This window comes from Lactuca saligna, chromosome 5 (genome assembly GCF_052625555.1).
Source record: "Lactuca saligna cultivar CGN05327 chromosome 5, ASM5262555v1, whole genome shotgun sequence".
In the NCBI taxonomy this organism is placed as follows: domain Eukaryota; kingdom Viridiplantae; phylum Streptophyta; class Magnoliopsida; order Asterales; family Asteraceae; genus Lactuca; species Lactuca saligna.
This window is the reverse complement of record NC_136421.1, coordinates 301,668,912-301,689,850: the sequence shown is the minus strand read 5'-3', so window position 1 is coordinate 301,689,850 and position 20,939 is coordinate 301,668,912. Positions and strand designations below refer to the sequence as shown.

Genomic DNA, 20,939 nt, shown 5'->3' with positions numbered 1-20,939 from the left:
TAGAAAGTCAAATATACTGAAACAGAGATCCTTTTGTGACTTAATATCACCCAATCACAACTTAAAGGATTTGATGCTTTGGTTCACTAATCCAAACAAGCTGCAAAGGTATATATTATAACATTGAGAGCGAATTTTATTTTTCAATAACATAACTAGCTTGAATTTTTTACCCCATGCAATGGTGTGCCTTTTGTGAGTGAACATGTACCAGAAACACAAGATGACAATGATGAAAACAAGAAGGAGAATGACTATGAAGATGAAGTTGAAGAATTACAGGAGGACAATGATGGAGATGGAGCTGAGGATGATGAAGGGGGAGTTTGATGATACTCAAGTTAGGGTTAGAAATCAAGTCAGGGTTAGAACAAGAAAACCTTCTGAAAGGATAACTGAATACATGTTGAAGAAAATTGTGGTTGGCAAGAAAGGAATAGGAATGGCTCCAGAAAAGCCTCTTACTTTGGATTAGATTGGTTAGGATTTAAGTAGTTATATGGGCTATTTGGGTAAATTTGTTAGGAAGCCCTTTTTGGTAAATGTGTTAATATGCCCTTTCTTTTGTAAACAATATACAATATGACCGCATTGTTAACACTTTCGTTGATTTTGGTATGTTTTGTTGATGTATAAGTTACATCCATTTTGGTCATTATGTTATACTAAAAAATATCATTCATTTGCTCACATCATACACTTACAATTGTACATTGCTCAAACAGTAGGTTACCATAAAACCATTTTTCATTCTACAACATACAACTTACATCCAACTGTCATTTAAGTAATCAAGATTACATTAATTGCCAAAACTTTTTACAACAACTTAAAACAACTTCAACATAATCCACACAATCACCAACAAACACAAAAAAAAACCCAAATTTCCATTTTTTCACCTTCACCTTGTATAAGAACCTTTTGAATGTCATTGTTGTGAAAATCCACAGCTTCTTCCACAAATTCGTCCACGAACTCATTGTGTACTTGAATGTCATTATTGTGAAAATCCATCAACATGTTTCTGTACCAGTTGTTTGGTAATGGGGGATTGACCAAAGCAAAATACTTGTAATCTTTTTCCTCATCCTGTTATATAGGAAATAAAACATAATTGGAAGAGATTTGAGATGTAATTAAAGAGGATTAAGGGATACTTACCCGGAAATTAGGGTAACTGATGAACCTCCTGCCAGGGTTTGTTGGCCTCCATGATGTCGACTGACCAACGGGATCTTCAAAAAATCATGTTGCCCTTAATGCTTGCCTTTGCGATCGGATATTGCTCCTGCTTCCCACTGAGTTTAAAGATGCCATTTTGGTAGAGTTTTGCTTCGATGGAGGGTCAGAACGGGTTTTTTACATAGGAGTGGGTGACGAGGAGGTTAGCGGAGGGTAATAAGGACGAGGCAGCTAGGTAACCGGCTAATACAAGGATTACAGGTTCGTAGGGCTAAACTGAGTGTAATAGTCAGTAATCTGTCCTTTTTCATAAGTGAAATTTAATTTAGGACTAAATCATAAACTGGGGCAAAACTTTGACACTTTTCCACAGATTTCCTTATATATATAATGATCAACAATTATACCAGATTATACCAAAACTCGCATCCTTTTATGCAGTTCAATTTTTTTAGACCACACTTTTTATCGAAAAAAACCTGTATACACCATTATTTTTTTTCATCATCTTTCCATTGATATCCATATTAATATATAAAAAATATATCCGTTTGTAACATTGTAGGAGGATATTTAATTTCTCTTTAAAAATATATCATATTCCATTATGTCATTCTATTTATATTTCCGTTTGTAACATTGCATATAGGCCTGATAATTAGTTTGTGTTCATGTTGGCGGGTTGGTGCGTCAGAATACATTAACCTAACTCAACCAATATAATATGGGTTGACGGGATGGAAACATCAACATAACCCAACCCACACAATCGTTTAAGTATATGAGTTTTGCGGGTTAGTGGATTTTCACTTCAAAGAGTTGACAGGTCATTTTCGGGTAACTATTCATATGTTGAATTTATATAAATAGTGCACGTCTCTATATTAATTAATAATTAGCATTTTACATTAACTAGAATAAAATGAAAAACCAAATAGCAATCTAACGTAATAACTTAATAAACGTTACATTTGAAAAAAAAAAAATAGGTTTTCAATGTTGTATGGTAACTATATTCTATTAATTAATAGATAAAATTATATATTTTTTTAAGTATAATATATATAGCCGGGTTGACGGGTTGACCCGTGAACGGTGAACACAAACAAGTAATTCAATCCGACTCATAAAATAAACGGATTGATGTGTTGGCAAGATGACGTGTCAGAAATCTCAACTTAAACTTGTTTATTTTCGTGTTAGGTACAATTATGAATTTGGTCAAGTATTGTCGCCCTTAATTGCATAATGTAAACTTTTAGCAATTTTATTTTTCACAAAATTAATTGTTTTTCAGACAATAAAATGAAAAGGTAATAAAATAAAAGCGTTTAATAAGCCATGAGAAGAAAAAAATAAATCATGATATAAACTCATATATAAAAAAGATAATTGTGCAAAAGTCATCCTAACAAGGATTCTTCCCCTTTCCCAAAGTTGACTGCAAATGGTGGGTTAGTTGGATCTTGATTTCTTTATTTCCTCAATACTTCTCTTTTGACCAGACATCCATGTGTTCTATAATTTATATTAACATTAAAATTTAAAAATTGAACAATCTTTTTAGTTGTCTCGTTCATATATTTTTTTTAACTAATTAAATCAGATATTTAAATATCTATTTTTGGAAACGTCAAAAATCATTAAAAGGTCAACGATTAACAAATAACTAAATCACGACAGAAAAACAATACAAAGAGAAAAAAATGAATATAAAAGTAAAACAAATTCCAAAGATAAATGTGTAAAAAATGAGCATATATATTCATTCAGCCCAGAAACCGCAACCATTGCTTCTTTTCTTCTATATTTGCACGATGGATCAGTGATAATGTCATCAATTGTCAATTTCATGAGAGACACGTTACTCCTTTTTATTGTTGCATTTCATAATTTTTATTGTAAAATTTCATTTATTATGATTTATTGCAATAATTTTAATTTTTTAAAAAGATAAATATATTATTAAACAAACAAACCAAATGTTGTGGTCAAAATTGTTAGGATTAACAAATATTGGCAATTTCTAGTTGTCTTATTTCCATGTACATCTAACCTTTAATTTCATGCATAATTTAACAACCAAATATATATGAATAATAACAAACAAGAATTATAACTTTTCCAAAAATAAAAGTATTGTTGATTTTATAATAACTAACAATAATACAAATTAGAATAAACATTATAAAATATATTTTATTTATTTAAAGTAAAGGTTAATAAATAATTATTTTTTACAAACAAAACTATTTTGACATACAAATTGAAAAGAAATAACCACAAAAAATAACGACATTTGGTAAAAGAAATAACCACAAAAATAACTGAGAAATATAAAAATAATATAAAATGACATCTAGAATATTTATTAGATAGTATTATAAAACAAATAATATATAATTAAATTAAAATAAATACTACAAAATAAAAGTTTTCCAATTAATTATATTTAACTAAGATTCTTGTGTCTAATATCAAATTCTTAATATTCTCATGCATTTATTGTCTCATGGGTGGGACTTTCGAATATTATCATGACTAAATTTAAATTTAAAATGTTCGTCTAATTTTTATATATTTTATATAAACATGTAATTATTTTATTATTGAAAATTATATATGTCGAAGTGATTCCTTCAATTTTAATTACGTAGGGTAAATGTCATCATTATGAAATCTATTTAAGTGATCTTAATTTCAAAGGTATTGTTGAGATCATTTTCAAATGTTTAAAACAACACTTTATCATATAACTTGATAAATTAAGTAAATACGAATAAACAATATTCACATAAATAAATATTAAAAAGAAAAACAAATGAAAAGATTAAACATATAGAAAAAGTGTTTCTAATATTAACAAAATAGATTAATACCTTAAATTGGTAAATATAATATAGGAGAAAAAAATGTAACATTTTAGATAATTATTTATACAACTAAAAGTAAAATTAAAATTAACTTTGAAGGGTAAAAGAATATATAATTAAAAAAAGATAAATTTATATTATTTTTAAATAAATTATATAAATTTATTGAAACATAATGTGAATAATTTTTTAAAAATAATTTTTAAGTTGAAAAATATACCTGACAAATAAGTATTTAAAACGTTAATTTAAAAATTAATTTTTAAATTGACAAATATAGCATTTGTGTAGATATATAGCCTTTATACAAAAGAAGAAAAAAAAAGAACCCGAAATTTTTAAACGAGGTCGGCACGATTTCGAAACGCAATTCTTATGGAGGGCAGCACCCATCTTCATACTCTCTATCCCATGTGTGACACGTGTCAAAATCGGGACCCTTAAAATGTGTCTCCGATTTTCTACCCCTCTCTCTAGCGCACGCTTGCTCTCTTCAAAAACTATGAATTTACATACCGGCGATATTCGTTCATCAGTTATTATTAACACAACCATGGCTGAGCCCTCAAAGCATCACTGAAACAGAACAAGTATTTTTTCTTCAAAAATACACAGGTAAGGATACAGCTATAAGTATAGATACAGGGAAAAGCAAGGATGTGGAGATCGTCATTTTTGCTGTTGAAAGAGGGCTTGTCGTCGGGGATTGTTAGGACTAAACCGGTTACGTATGGATTGAGAAGAGGTGTTTCCGTTGAATCTACTAACCGATTCTGTGGTTGTTTATTTTCGAGCTCGGCCGGCGGAGACGGCAGAGCAGGCGTAGGCGTAGGCGTAGGCGTAGGGAGAGGGGTTGATGATGGTGATAGTATATCGTTTGCGGAGGCGAAGAAGCTGATGAGATTGGTGAATGTGGAGGCAATGAAGATGAAGTTTTCTACGGAAGGGAAAGAGATGATTTCTTATTCAGAGCTTTTACAGGCTTGTGAGAATATAGGCGTTGCGAAATCCGTTGATGAAGCTAAGGCGTTTGCTAAGGTTCTGGATGAGGCTGGTGTTGTTCTTATCTTTAGGGATAAAGTTTACCTTCAACCTGAAAAGGTACAATCTACCATTCTTCTCTGTATATGAGTGAAAATTAAATTGAATTGGATCTGTATTGTTTCAATTTTTAGTGCCAACGTTGGACAATAGATGTTGATAGAAACACATTATCTGAAATGATGGATCCCAAATCAAAAGTGTATTGATCTAATGATGTTAGGGTTTTTTCCGGTGATAATTAGGTCGTGGACCTTGTGAGAAGGGCGGTGCCGCTAGCCCTAACAGCCGATGACGATCCGAGGAGGGAGGAGCTAAAGCAGTTACAAGCAAAGCAAGAAGAAATCGATCGGCTAGCCCACCGGCAGGTCCGCCGGATTCTGTGGACCGGGCTAGGGTTTGCACTAGCTCAAGTCGGGATCTTTTTCCGGCTAACTTTTTGGGAATTATCATGGGATGTTATGGAGCCGGTTGCATTTTTTGGTACAACAGCGGGACTAATCGTGGGTTATGCTTATTTTCTAATCACATCAAGAGACCCCACGTATCAAGATCTGATGAAGAGGCTGTTTTTGTCTCGTAGAAGAAAGCTGATGAAGAAGCATAATTTTGATTTTGAAAGATTTATGGAGTTACAGAAGAAATGCAGGTCGCCTTTAGATGCACATCCTTCGGCTATACATAAAATTGAAGGGGTGGAATTGGAAACTCAGGATCTGCACAAGCAATAACATAACTGGTTTGACTTTGTTTGACTATTGATCATTTCATGGGGATTATCATACCCACTAATTTTTTGACGTAAAATACCTGGACAAAATACAAAATGTTTCGATGATTTTTCCCATTTGTGGGTTATAATAATTATCTTTGAATTTCTTATTCCTAGTGTTTATAAGAGCATTGAAATGCATAATCCTTTTAGGTGAATGAATTGATTCATCGCAACAATCGTTATTTCTGAAGTTCCGTTGCAAGATCGTTGGTGAATTCCTCATCTGCTTACGGTTTTAGCTTGGGTGGAGCCTCTTTTAGGTGTTTATATAAGCTCTTCAATGATGATTTATACTGTGACTAATATTTTTGTCATCTACTAATTTAATTAGTCGTTTTTAAACACTTTATATTTTAATATGGAGTATATTAAATACTAGTAAAATGTTGTGATTGGTAGCCAAATATTTTGATTTTCTTTTTGTAACAGGGAAATTGACATGCCTGATATACTCGGTGTAAATTAGGAGTGACAATTTATGACAGAACACGACAAAAATACACGAAACGAAATGAAATTGGGATGAAACTGAAATTTGAATTTGTGTTGGTGTTAACAGTAAAAACCACTATGTTGTGTTGTGTTCATGTTTAAAATTCGATACGAAATTGATACGGTTTAGTAGTTATTTATCGTGTTTTTCGTGTTTGTCATGTTTTTCGTGTTATGTTTGATAAAGGATTCATTAAATAAACATATTTTTAGTAGATTGTAATATTTTTCGTGTCGTGTCGTGTTTGTTGTTTTTTAATTTGTTCGTTTTCGTGTTAGTTAGAAAAAACACAGCATCGTGTTGTATCGTGTTCGTATTACATAAAACTGTGTCGTGTCGTATCAGACAGAAACACGAAACGATAACACGATTTGTCATCCTAGTGTAAATACTGGGTAAATGTGAAAACTTGATGTCCCAAGCAAATAACTAAGATTGGGGTTGGAATTTGCTTATATGGAACATTTTATGATTTGTTCTAAAAAAAGTATTTTAGCGTATATTTAAAAGTTTTTATTTTCTAGTTTCTAACATTTGATAAAATGATCTGTTTTGAAAAAAAAAATCTCGTTTGGCAGTACAATCTTTTACTGTTTGGTTTTAAAAAATTAATTAAAAAAAAAAAATTTATAAGTTATATCACACAACTTTTAACAAAACGTTATTAACTACCAGCTAATTTTGTCGAACACCTCCTAAATGTTTTAGCTTTATGGGGTATATAAGGTTTTTTGTTAGCTAAAAACGTCTCCAATTCTACTGTAATTTTTTTATACAAAATGAAGGAAAAATGATATAAAGTGTTAAATCTTTATTCTGCTATATTTAAAAAATAAAAAAAATAAAAAAAATAAAAAAATCTTTCTAATATATTCTTTTTTTATAACTTACATACTTGGTAAAAAAATACTCATTTATTAATTAGTTTTTAACAAATATTTATTTTATCTTTTATATCACAATAATTTTATATGGTATATTATCACAAATTCTTAACCAAATAAATTATTTATATAGAAGTAACTTAAATTAACTATGATATTTTTAAACTTTATGTTTGGGATTAATCAACATATCCTCTTTAATAAATGAAGGTTTTTTTGCCACATGTCATCTTCTCCTTCATTTTGACACTTGTCATTTTGTGGTTATTTTGAATTAATTTTTATTCCATATGTAATTTTGTGGTTTTTCTATTTTATTAAATTTCATATGGTATTTAAATTTAATAATAAATACATATCAATTTCATTAATGGACTTTCCTTATAATTTCAAATTTTAAAAATAAAATCTCATTAATTTGCTTTGATTATTTTATCTAAATGGTTTGTTTAAATTTAAAAGAGAAAAAAAAAAGCACTTTAATTTTAGTAATTCAATATTTTTCTCATTTTTCTTATAAATTCAAATTTCTTAAATTTATTTTCCACTTGTCATTTTTTAGGGATTTTCATTTTCTTAAAATAAAATTCCATAAAATTGTAATGGGTTTTATAAGGAAATAAAATCATCCTATTAATTTGGTAATAAATTCTCATAAATACTTCAAACGATTTAATATCTTTTGCAAATTTTCAGAAAATTACATTATGTTATGTAAAGTATTATATTTTAAAATATTTCATATTTATATATTGATATTAAATTTTTATTTTTAATAAACTCGCATAATACACGGGTCTCACACCTAGTAGGATTTAATATATAACATTATATTATATAACAACTACTATATTTAAATTATATCTAGTCAGATTAAAATAAATTAGAAATATATAAACAAAAAATATCTTAAAAAATAATAAATAAATAATTGAATAAAGTAATAAATAACTTATAAGAATAAGGAATAAAATTGACAACCAGCTTCCTTTTATTTTGGTTTAAATGATCGTATTACTTAATATAAAATAATATTATTTATTCACACCAAAAAGTGAAGAATGAATTAAGGTTGGAGAAATATGGAATGTGAAATGGAATGGGAAAAAAGATTTGAAGTGAAGTTGAAGCTGTCTTAACACTTAAGACTAAAGGGTATACCCCTACAACACCACGCCATTAAAATTACCACAGTTGAAGGTCTCTTGTGGTGGAAATCCACCATGCCCACACTCTTTTTTTTTTTTTTTTTTTTTGCTTCATTCCTTGTACAATTCAAGTTTCTTTAATATAAAAAGTGAGAATTCGTTATTTCCTATATAAAACGAAACACAAAGGAAATGAAGTGATGGCGGAGAAAAAAGTAGTAAGAAATATGATAAACCACACCTCTTAATCTTATATGATATCAAAACACAATTAAGATAATAAGTTGTTGTTTGAGAAATTAAGATTATACATGTAAAATAGTTAAATACCAAAAATGATACATTATATATTATTGACTTGATTTTTTTTTTAAATCTCCAATAAAATCTCAATATTTTTGATCAATTTACGGTTTAATCCTAAATTATTACTTTCTTTACACTAAGTGACAACTTACCAGCTTCGAAAAAACTATTTTTGATTGGTTTCACATGTTTAGCTTTAGTCTGTATCTCGTCTTTTTTTTTGTTAATTTAATCAAATTATTGAGATTTTTATAAAGATTACGTTAACTTTAACCAATAATCAAAATATTGAAAGTTTTCTAAACATTACCTGATCATTTATAAACCTGGCATATTTTTTTTTAATTATAAACAAAAGAAATACAATTGTTGCTAATTTCTAAACAATCCTCAATTATATTTAGGAGCTTTATAGTACTTAATATTAGGGAAAAAGACTCTTAAGGATAACCAATTGTTGCTTAGTTCTTATTTGGTTCATTTCCTTTTTTTTGTACTAAATATATCATTAAACTTGTTGTTTGTGTTCACCATACCCCTTTTGACTGGCTTTGTATTTGTGATAGCCGGTCAAAAGGTTATAAGGAACACAAACAACAAGTTCAATGGTATATTGAGTACAGAAAAACAAAAAAACAAAACAACAAAACAAAACTAACTGAGAACAAATGCAATAGTTGGTTACCCTGTTGATTCATTTTTCCTTTACTCATTTACACCAAATCTCATGTCATTTTCTGCTGACATTAATGATTTTATGAGATTCATTCTTTTTCCTCTTCAAAACATAACCCACAAAAAAACATTATTCATATATATATAACTTTGCAATGCACTTGAATAGTTATTAGGGAAATATTGATTAACCAGGTACATTTCATGACTACATTTACATTTTCAATCAAATGGTTTATCGTATCATTGATTCTATAAAAGTCTACAAACAAGTGGAATATTTTTGAGTTGACCTAGCTTTAAGATCGAATTCGTGGGATAAGATACAACATTAATATGTACAATATCATGCAGCTTTTGCAGACACATCACCATAATATACCTTGAGGTAAACGTTTATGCTGATAAATATACCTCTCATACACAATCATTACACAATCATATCCTTTTGCAGAGAGGTGTTGACAACTAACCACAATAAACATAACATAGACCATGTTTTAACGAAGTTACCCTTCCGAAACGCTCTTCATATACGTTATGACCAAAGAAAGCTGCAGTCTTTGATAATTTTGTAACTTTAATTTCATTTAACTTTTCGAGGAAATTGACTCAGGAAGGTAACCAACTATTCAGTTTGTTCGTATTTGGTCCTTTTTTTGTACTCAATATATCATCAAACTTGTTGTTTATGTTCATCATAACCATTTGATCGGCTATCACAGATCAAAAGCCGATCAAAAGGGTTGTGGTGAACAAAAACAACAAGTTCGTTGGTATATTGAATTAAAAAAAAAAAAAAAAAAAAGTGACCAAATGAAAACAAACACAACGGTTAGTTATCCTCAAGAGTCATTTTTCCTATTATTATATCAATTGTTTAAGTTGGCAATTTAGAGTCTCCATAGTCTAGAGTCTTTGTGTTGATCTTGTGTAAAGCAGATAAAAAATGTAAGTGAAGTGAACACAACAGACAGTTAACATCTACATATATAAATAAATATAATATAAGTATACATATGTATTTGACGGTATGTCCACTTTAGCATGGTCTTTTATTGTTTTTTCACGTAACAATTTATATAGGGATAATGACTTGAAAGGGTAACGAACTTTCGACTTTTGTCACATTTAGTCACTAAACTTTTTTTCGTTATCTATTTGTCATTGAACTATTGAAACTGTTCACATTTTACCCTTATGACCGGTTGTTATCGGTCATAAGGGTAAAATGTGAACAGTTTCAATAGTTTAGTGGCAAATAGATAATGAAAAAAAGTTTAGTGACTAAATGTGAACAAAATCGAAAGTTTGTTTCCCTCTAAAAAGTTCAATGACTAAATGTGAACAAACTTTCTATTGTATTATGTTTTAGCAAAATTATTTATTTTTGTTTAATTCTAGCAACATTTGTTGATGAAGAAATCTATGAAATAAAAAAACAAAATATAACATCCAAATTTCCAGGTATCATCATTTAAATATTTTTGTTTTGAGTTAAGAAGACAGACTCGACGAGTTGATGCCTCAACTCGTCGAGTAAGGTCGCGACTGATGACTCGGATTAATGAATGGACTCGACGAGTCCGCGACTGATGACTCGGATTAATGAATACTTGTTGTCTATGATGGATGAACGATTTTATACATGTTTTAAAAGATTTAAACAGTATATTTATTTTATATCTACAAATAGGTTGCGGATGAAACATGGGTAGATGAAATAGTTGGTGTGTGATGAAATAAAATGATGAGAGATAGATGGTGATAGAAAGGTGGTGATAATTAGGTAAATAGATGATGAATATGTAATGTAGGATGAAATGAGATATCATAACCTTAACCAGCAATGTGGCGATGTAGTCATCTACCAGAGTATAGATGGTGACCACGGACTATTCTAGACAACCCAGTGGAAACACCAGCGGGCCCATAACCTGTAGGTGATGAATTACGAGTTCAGGCGATGTTGTAACTACGTATTCATTTGATGATACTCTAACCTCTTACTATGAATTACGAGTTCAGACGATGTTGTAACTACATATTAATGGGAAGTCATAAATTTCGCCTGGTAAACCAATAGTCATAATTCACATCAGTGAGAATGGTTTATTTTTTGTAAAACCAAAATCAGATTGGAAACTTTGATTTTTTATTTTGGAAAATATCAAATCATTGGTTTTTTATTTCGGTTTTGGTTTTTTATTTTTTTTAAATATATTTTCAGGGTTTTGTTTTTGTTTTTTTTTATTTTTTTTATTTCATAGATTTCTTCATCAACAAATGTTGCTATAGTTTAACAAAAATAAATAATTTGCTAAAACATAATACAAGAGCAGGTTTGTTCACATTTATTCATTGAACTTTTTAGAGAGAAACGAACTTTCGACTTTTGTCACATTTAGTCACTAAACTTTTTTTCGTTATCTATTTGTCATTGAACTATTGAAACTGTTCACATTTTACCCTTATGATCGGCAACAGCCGATCATAAGGGTAAAATGTGAACAGTTTCAATAGTTCAATGGAAAATAGATAACGAAAAAAAGTTTAGTGACTAAATGTAACAAAAATTGAAAATTCGTTACCAGTCATTATCCCGTTTATATATTATCATTTGTATTGTTCATATCAATAATATTGCAGCAAAATCTTCACTCCAATAATTATATATATTCCATGATGTAATGCTATGATGAATTTGGGCTAAAATTATTTTTTGCAGGAAAAAGTTATAATTTCCTGCACGTTATGTTTTAAACAAGAAAGGATAAACCTAGGTGGTCCCCAACCTAACCAAAGCTAATGAATACGACACTATACATCAAATTTGTGGTGAAAGCCTTCTATAACTGTCTATGTGAAGATAGCATTATTAATTTATTATTGAGCAGTGTAATTGGTTGCTACATATTTATCACTGCATAATTAATAATAATAATAATTGTACTGTTTGATGTTGATGCTATTCGATTTCAATTCCTGCACTGTAGTTTTTTTTAAGGATGGTGATAGTGATGCAAATGATACGTAGAGGACAGGGAGATGATACAATACTGATGAGAAAAAACAAAGTATACGTTTATTTTAGGACTAAAATAATGATAAGATTGTAAAGTGATTTTCGCTTATAATAAATAGTTTTTAAATGAAAAAAATTATAAAACTATTTATTTAAGTAACACTTTTATTTTTTCTTTTCAAACAATTAAACCATAAATTAATAATCACTAGACAATCTTTGTAATGTATGTGGCCACACCAGAATTGTCTGATAATAATCATCTCTCCGACAACTTGTTGGATTCTTGGTAGATAATTTATTTTGACTTGTTTAAAATTTGTTCGAAATAAATAAATAATAACCAAAATTGATTTATTTTTTAGCAACGAATCAATTGTTGTCGTTTCTACCTTATTGATATTCTTTTCCCAAACTTTCTTTTCCAATATATAACATCTACATGTGTTTTCCAAATTCAAAATCACATTAACGTGTAGTTTTTCAAAAAAATAAAAATGATGGGATCAACCTCAACCAAATAGATGAGTATATATCAACACTAACGTATATTTGCTTTTCTTCTTTCTTCCCATCAACTCCTCTCGTGCTAAAATTAAGACATATTGTTGAATATTGTGAAATTTGGCAAAACTGATTGATAATTGGAAAATATAGCTTTTGTGTGAAAATGTTTGGGAAAAAAAGGTTTTGATGGAAAGCTGTTTATAAATAAAAGATGGTTTGTGTTTGTTAAGGCAGCCAAGACATGATGGTAAAACTAAGGAGGGTAGAACTATATTAGTAACCACGAGCATAACATTGGTTTGTTTTTCTTCTGGTTATAGTTATAATTAATTTCTAAGAAATCACATAATTTTATAGACATTGTTCTTCTGAAAGATTAAAAACTCACTCTCCATGCAACTCAGCAGATCAAGAACAGCTGCCCCTGTAGACCCATTGAAATGCTTCAATATGTCCACCAACGTGACCTGCATTGCTATATGTGAGCTTTTGTTTTAAAAAGATAAAAAGAAAAAAAAACTACTGACCCCATTCTGAAAGTTTTGAAGCCACTCCAAAAGGGAAGCTTCAGAAAGCTGAGGCTGAGGAGGTGTCTTATCTTCTTCAACCTTCTGGCGTTTCATTGGAGAATCATCATCATCAATAATATCAACAACTACAGGTTGCGCAGGATTAATGTGTCTTTTACTAGATGGTGATGATTCTTCTTTTTCTTCTTCTTGTTGTTGTTGTGTAGGTTGTTTGGGAGTGGGAGATGGAATAGCCTCAGTTGACATCCCAAGTTCATCCATTGTCAACCATGCCTTGATATGAAAATACTCTACCTGTTCCAGATATCTTCTCAATCATAGAAATAATCCATATACATTTTAATTTAATGTATGCAAATAAAGTCAAAACATACCTCTTCTGGTAGCTCGTCTTTGATAGGTTTGAGTTTTTCTTTAGACCCAACTTTCAAAACTGCAGCTTTGACATTAGCAGCAATCTGGTGTGTCAATCCAATTTCATTAAAAAATCTCCCCCAGTCAACTGCACATCCTTCTCGTGCTGCATCCAGAACATACCCAAGGACTGTTCCTACTTTTATTGGGGCCGATCTACCAGGAAAGTTCTGCAACAACAACACTATTTTAATTTTTTATTTTTTTTTAAAAAAAGGTAGCATAAAGGTTTTAACTAACTACTTACAGCAATTTTTTCAGCTGTGAGACCATCCTCTTGCCACATCTTCCAAGCACTGTATTTTGCAGGTGGCAAGTCTTTTGGGTTTTTTATTGTGTTGGTGTGAGATTTGGAGTTGTTAAAAGCTTGAGGGTGAGTGGTTTCCATGGGTGCGACTCCATCCAAACAAAGATCAAGTTTTTTCGATAATTCATGGATCACACGAATAATTTCATCCCCATACCTTGTTACAAGGTGCTGCGTTTCATTAACAGAACAACAGATTATTATTTTTTTTTTCTTATCAACCCGAATATTCTACTTCCAATGTATATAATATATACCTGGTTGACACCATCAATGTTTGCCAACCTTGCTTTAGTAGATGGTCTTGTTGCTACTATCTTTTTCAGTGTTAAATCCCCACATATTACATATCTGCAAATTGCATACTGATCTTAAATCTCATATATGATATATATGCATATTTTCAATTCCAAATCATTTAAATTTTAAAATGCTTGCTACTTACGGAGCAGTTCCAGCAGATCTTGCAAGCTTCATTCTCTCTTCTAAAAGTATTTTATAAACTTCTCTCTCCGCCTATATTCGAATTAATTCAAAAATCAAAACACACACAGAGAGTAAAAGTATATCCTCCTCTTATTAAAATACCACCTACCTGTGACATTCCATCAATCCCTGAGCCAGGTGTAGCTGTACTTTTATTGTCCTCATTGCCACCACCCAATTCACTAGTAATTGGTAAAAGTAATGGAGGTTGGTGATCAGGCCTACAGGATCTAAGGAACTTTGCACCTTCCACACTCACACTGTACATGGAAAAAATATATATATATATTCTATCACTTTCATTATTTCATATACAATAATACATGAGAGAAAGAGAAAGGGGTGTAAATTGTAAGAAACAAACAACTTTTGTATTTATTTATAGTTGTTAAAAAGGAAAATCGGTTAGCAACATACCTTACAGTTCTATAAGTATCTTTAACAGTCTCAACCAAGTAACCTGTGCATCAAATTGCATAACTGGATTAGGGACTTCTTCTCATAGGAAAGACCAAATGCAAGAAAGAGCAATGTACTTTCACTTACTTTTGCATTATAGCATCCTACTTTCATTTTCTTTTATTATAGCTTTGTTCTTTCAGTTTTTTTTTTTTCTAATTAACACATATTATACTTTGAAAACTCTACCCAACTGTAACATTGTACTTCCAATTTTTATCTTATTATGTTATTTTAATTCAAAAATCAAAAATCTACCCAAATATAGCAGTGGGGATTGCTTTTGCTATAATTTGGTAGCCTTTTCAAAGTATAATGTTATAATAGGAAGAAATGAAAGTAGGATGCTATAGTAAACAAAGAACGATTTTATAACTGAAACAAACTCCATCTAGCTAACACATTTTATCAGACAAAGTAAAAAAAATATTTTACATACCAAAAGAAATTAGTTGAAAACCTAGTGTCTTCCACCAATTTGCTGAAAAATCCTTCCCAAGTCCATGGTATGGGAGATTGTCGAACTGCTTTTCAGTAATCTTTTTAGCCTGCAATCCACAAGAAGATTTAGTAGGAATATATATATATATATATATATATATATATATATATATATATATATATATATAAGATTATAAACCAACTGAGCATCTTTCATTTAAGCCTTGAACAAGTTTTATCAGACAGACATTATAGTTATAGATAATAAAATCTTACACGAGAACCCCGAAGAACATCTATTGGCAAGTTAAGCCCCCAATAACCACCACAAGACTGGATGCAACCCATCAGAAGAAATGCTTCTCTAGACATATCATTCTCCTCCTTTAAGCTCGTGCAATTATCACAATTTCCTGTATTCATCCAAATATATCATCCATCTTCATCTTTTTGTCATAAGATGTACAAAAAGAGTGAAATACACATTTAACATGATATTTTACTATCATTTTTTTGTGTGATAAGATAGTCCATAATTCCCTAAATGCAAGGATGCATTTATACAACAAACTTCATAGCATAACCTATTCACTACTCACTACTCACTATGTGTCTTATGTTGTATGAAATATAAAAGAGGAAAAAAAAAAAAAAAGGAAATTTGCCTCACCACAATTAATGGCTGGACATATTTCCCCAAAATACTCGAGCAAAATTTTTCTTCTGCAAGTTGTCTGCATGCAATATCGTTGAGCAGCCATAAACGAATCCATAATAGCTTTTTTCTGGTTTTCCTGTTAGAAACAAGGTGGATTTTATTACCATAATCCATGAAGAAAATAATAATAATAAGAAGAATAAATGATTTTGTTGAGAAAGTTCAACATACTGAGCTTGCTTCTCCACAGTAGAAATCAGCTTTTCCAAAGTCACCTCTTGAAAAATATAGCCAGCAATCAGAAGCAATCCCATCTCTACCACATCTTCCACTTTCTTGATAATATGACTCCAAACTCTTAGGGCACCCATAGTGGATCACATGTCTTATATCTGGCTTATCAATACCCATTCCAAATGCAATAGTTGCAACCATTACCCGAACCTCATCCCTTATAAAAGATCTAGCAACAAAAGGGTACAAAAAAAGACATGAATACGGAGCTAGATATAACTATTTTTATATGATTAAACAAGTTAAAGAAAACTGGAAACCTGTGTGATTCTTCACGGGCCTTGTGACCCATTTGGCCATGATACATTCCAGCATTGATTCCAGCCTCACAAAGTGATCTACCAATCTAAGGAATCCAAACAGATGAAACAAATTTCAACAAAAACGGCCTCTAACCAATAAAAAGATTTAAACAAGTCAATAGCAGAAAGGTTAAAAGTATACAAAAGCTCACCTCTTGGACATCTTTAATGGTTGTACAATATACAATAGTTGATCCAGCATTTGATACATGTTTAGAGACTTGTGCCACAAGCTCATCAACAAATGAGGCCCCACGGTTGATAGATTTCACACCATAGTAAAGGTTTTTTCTATCAAATGATCCAATGGCAACATGAGGGTCTTTCATCATAAGTGAACCAACTATGTCATTTCGAACCCTGAAATCACAAGAGAGTAACCATAAAGGTGTAAGATAGATTTACAACTTGATATGTAACTATATGGAGAACAACTCACAAAGAAATAAAAGCAAGCTAAAGACCAAAAGATAAATCAATTTGCATGACACGTACTTTTCTGTAGCTGTTGCTGTCAATCCAACAAATGGAACACCTACCAAAACATCTCGCAGCTTGTATAATTGTTTGTATTCCACCCTGTAAAACATATCATTATTTAGAAATTCTAATAGGAGACATAACAACTAGAAGAACACTTCTATTGATAGATCAATACACACACACATGGATATGTAATAATTATCCAAGATTAAGTAATATATTAGAAACCAACCGAAAATCATGGCCCCATTCCGAGATACAGTGGGCTTCATCAACTGCTACTAGACATATTCCTGTGTTAAGCAACCTTGACCAGAAGCTGCATTTGGAGTAAAAACAGCTCAAATCATCATATCATTTACTTTAATAAGGTAAAGTACAGAAATCATCCCTGTGATATGGCCAAAATTATGGATTGGGTCCCCTGACTAACATTTTTTAAGACTTTTGTTATTATTTTTTGGATAAATTATCAATATTTACCTGTTGGGAACATTACATGCCTTCTCTGGAGTCATATACAGAAGGTCATATTGGCCACTCTCAGCATTCTTCTGTACACTTGTGTTGGTCTGAGCAGTGGAGAGATGCTCAGCTCTAATGCCCCTCTCTTTCAAAGCCATGACCTATAAACAAACACCATTTATATTATCATGTGCTTATCTATTAAAATTTGGTTAAAGAAAAAGATAAAAATGAATATACCTGATCTTGCATCAGAGATAGAAGTGGGCTTATAACTACAGCAGTCTTTTGTGCAATTAATGGAGGAACTTGATAGCTAGATTATAATAGTAATAAAAAATTAGTCAGTTGCAAAGTATTTATCACAAATAAAACAACAGCTCTTGTATTCTAAAAGATTAGAAGCCTATATTATCATCCTTATTTACACATTCTGAAAACATGATCAAACAAACTTAACTCGAGCTAGAACCAAGAGCATACATAAGAACTTGACGAAAACATATGTATATCAACACATTGATTGGGACCAAAAAGACCAATAAGAATTAGAGTTGAGTTCCTAAAATCTCAATTCAATTATTAGGAATCTCAGACTTGTTTGCGTCCCCAATGAAGATAAACTGTACATTAGTAAAAGGGACATCCATCTGGCACATACAATAATCCATCACTCGCTATGAAAACTGTATAACTGCTAAAGCTTCTGGGAAATTGATTAGATTTAATCATACCAATCCTTACTATATCACAAATCTAATCATCTTTTTTCATAAACAGTACACTGGTTATTCCCAGACACAAATGTATGTATCAAATTAAATGTTTCACACTAATGCATGTATAAAAATCCATCGGTCTAAATGGCTCTGGTGATCTCGAGACTCATGAAGTAAAACAAAATAGAGAGTCGAATTTACCATAGGGACTTGCCGCTACCGGTAGCCATAACAACCAAGCTATCTCTTCCCTCCAAAATCTTCTCGGTTATCTCCTTCTGATACGGTCGAAATGTCGAAAACCCAAAATATTCCTGTTACCATGCATCAACAAAAAAGCACACTCTGATTAGGTGAGTGTTTATCGCTCGCGTGTGAACTTTGCTTTATGAATAACACGAAATCAAAAAGGGGGTTTTAGGGTTTTCACGTAACCAAAATGATGGTAAAGAAAACACGAAGTAGAAGATGGAGATCACCTTCAGAGTATGTTCCATTTTCGTGTCTTTCCAATCGTAATGAAATGAGTGTGGATTGAATCATGACAACGAAGTTGAACACTAGAAACCTCCTATATACCTCACTTCAGAACTTGAGGTTGCTAGGCGGGGTAGGGTTTTCGCGCCATTTGGTGATGGAACGCATTTTGTTTTCGAATTATTTATTTTAAGTAAAATAACAATCCCTACATATCAATATTCAATTGCATTTTTTTTCAAAGTATTTATTTTTTATGATAGATTTTAATATGGTATTCATCGGACAGAAATTTTATAAGTGTATATTCAAGATCTGTAGTTATTAATTTCACTTGTTATTTTTTTTTTTTTTATAATATGCATTAGTTGTGAAACCCGTATATTATACGGGTTAATTAAAATATAATGTTAAATAGGAGCGATTATATGAAAAGTTTATTTGAATTTGGAATATGAAATAAGTGAAAATTATGGAAAAAAAAATTGCAAAAAATAAATTAATTAAAATTATGTGTTTAATTGTTAGACCCGTGTACTAAACGTTTTATTATAATAAAATGTTAAATACAAATGTTTAAAGTGTAAATTTATTTGAAATTAAAATTGAAATTTCAAATTTGAAATTTGAAATTTGAAATTAATAGTTATTATAGTAGGTTTAATTTATAGAAACTAAATTAATGATATAGTGGAAATGAATAATAAAGTAATTGACAAGTGGAAAATAAATATATTTCAAAATTATGACAAAATGACATGTGGCTAAATAAATGAAAGAATGACAAGTGGCAATAACATTTTCATTTATTAGGGTAGATTTTTTTTTCAATTGTTTTATAAAAATTACAATTATCAATTTCTTAGTATTTTTTACTTTTAAAAAAATATTGATATTGATAATAAATTAGGTAATTATTTATTTGATTATTGATTTTTAGGAGAAATTCAAATTTCTTTTGAATAATTTGTGTTATGATTTTCTTTTTCTTTACTGGTCCCAATTTCAAATTTTGAATCAAGAGGACATGCTCCCATCCACGTTTTCTCTAAAAGCTTTACATGTTACTGCCTAACTTACCGTCGTCACCACTAATATGCGCAGAAGAACCCTACAACATATCCAACTTCAATCCGCAATCGCTCATATTCTATCTAATTTGTTAGACACCGTCTTGATTACCAAGATAAGGTTTAATTTATTATTATCTCGATTTTGATATTATGAATTATGTTTTTTTTATCTCGGTTAGACTTTATTGTTAGTTTTTCACTGTGTCATGATCAACCACCCATCAATCGTCTGTTCCCCACCATGAACATCGGCGATGTTGCAACCTTACCATTAATCATCTAATCATTAGCGACCATCTTACCGATAAAACGCCGCATCTTATGAAAAACTTGGATTGACACACATAAAAAACATGTATCATGTTTATGACCTGTTGGTTTGGTTTTTAAATATTTTTTAATTTACCATAGATCGAAAACTGAAAATTGATGATTATCTTTAAGGTATACAATACACGCACCATTTGTTTGTAGAAATGTCATCGCACCCTTCAAGTATGTTTCTTTTTTCTTTCCTTCGTTTTCACTTTGTATGCAACAATAAAATAAAAGTCATTGAAATCATTTTTGGTTTTTCTAATATCTATATCAACCCTTGTTAGTGGGAACATCTTCTTCTTTATTAAGGAAGTTGCATTTTTTAAAGGAAGTAGTAGCTTTTTTAAGGATTCACCTCTTCAATACGCAAATCTAATGGCCACTACTCATGTCTTTCGGGTGCATGGGTATGAGTTTCTCTTCTTTTTTTACGGCCTTTTATAAAAAGTTTATATGTTTCTTTTTTTACACCTATAATTGATTCAAATTTTATATTGTTTGAGACATCATGTTTTTCAGTATCTAGATATATTACTAGAAAGTTTCCTAATAATATTTCATAATCACCAGGGTAAGTTACTTTTTACTTTTTTTTTCGGTA

At 30.5% G+C, this 20,939-nt stretch overlaps 2 protein-coding genes across 4 annotated transcripts; one reads left to right on the top strand and one right to left on the bottom strand.

The window, feature by feature from the left end:
* The first annotated feature begins 4,419 nt into the window (after positions 1-4,419).
* Positions 4,420-6,422, top strand: LOC145048391 (calcium uniporter protein 2, mitochondrial-like). Of its 3 annotated transcripts, XR_013682826.1 has the most exons (4): positions 4,420-5,159; positions 5,345-5,838; positions 6,025-6,134; positions 6,304-6,422. XR_013682826.1 is itself a non-coding variant. In XM_078996859.1 (3 exons), the coding sequence occupies exons 1-2, from the start codon at positions 4,716-4,718 to the stop codon at positions 5,828-5,830; spliced, it is 930 nt and encodes a 309-aa protein (XP_078852985.1). In that variant the 5' UTR covers positions 4,420-4,715; the 3' UTR covers positions 5,831-5,838; positions 6,025-6,258. The 3 variants fall into 3 exon arrangements, 2 of the variants coding, with proteins under 2 accessions (XP_078852985.1, XP_078852984.1); XM_078996859.1 differs by lacking the exon at positions 6,304-6,422 and having other exon boundaries at positions 6,025-6,258; XM_078996858.1 differs by lacking the exons at positions 6,025-6,134; positions 6,304-6,422 and having other exon boundaries at positions 4,422-5,159; positions 5,345-5,981.
* A 6,738-nt stretch (positions 6,423-13,160) lies between these two features.
* Positions 13,161-19,108, bottom strand: LOC145048390 (uncharacterized). The gene is made up of 20 exons (XM_078996856.1): positions 18,950-19,108; positions 18,672-18,784; positions 17,992-18,067; positions 17,770-17,912; positions 17,519-17,605; positions 17,299-17,382; positions 16,956-17,163; positions 16,762-16,847; positions 16,439-16,670; positions 16,220-16,343; positions 15,826-15,962; positions 15,548-15,656; positions 15,067-15,109; positions 14,759-14,909; positions 14,609-14,679; positions 14,421-14,514; positions 14,104-14,334; positions 13,817-14,026; positions 13,440-13,736; positions 13,161-13,379 (listed from the first exon to the last, which is right to left on the bottom strand). Exons 1-20 carry the CDS (start codon positions 18,965-18,967, stop codon positions 13,254-13,256), a joined length of 2,640 nt encoding a protein of 879 aa, XP_078852982.1. The 5' UTR covers positions 18,968-19,108; the 3' UTR covers positions 13,161-13,253.
* Positions 19,109-20,939: the final 1,831 nt, after the last annotated feature.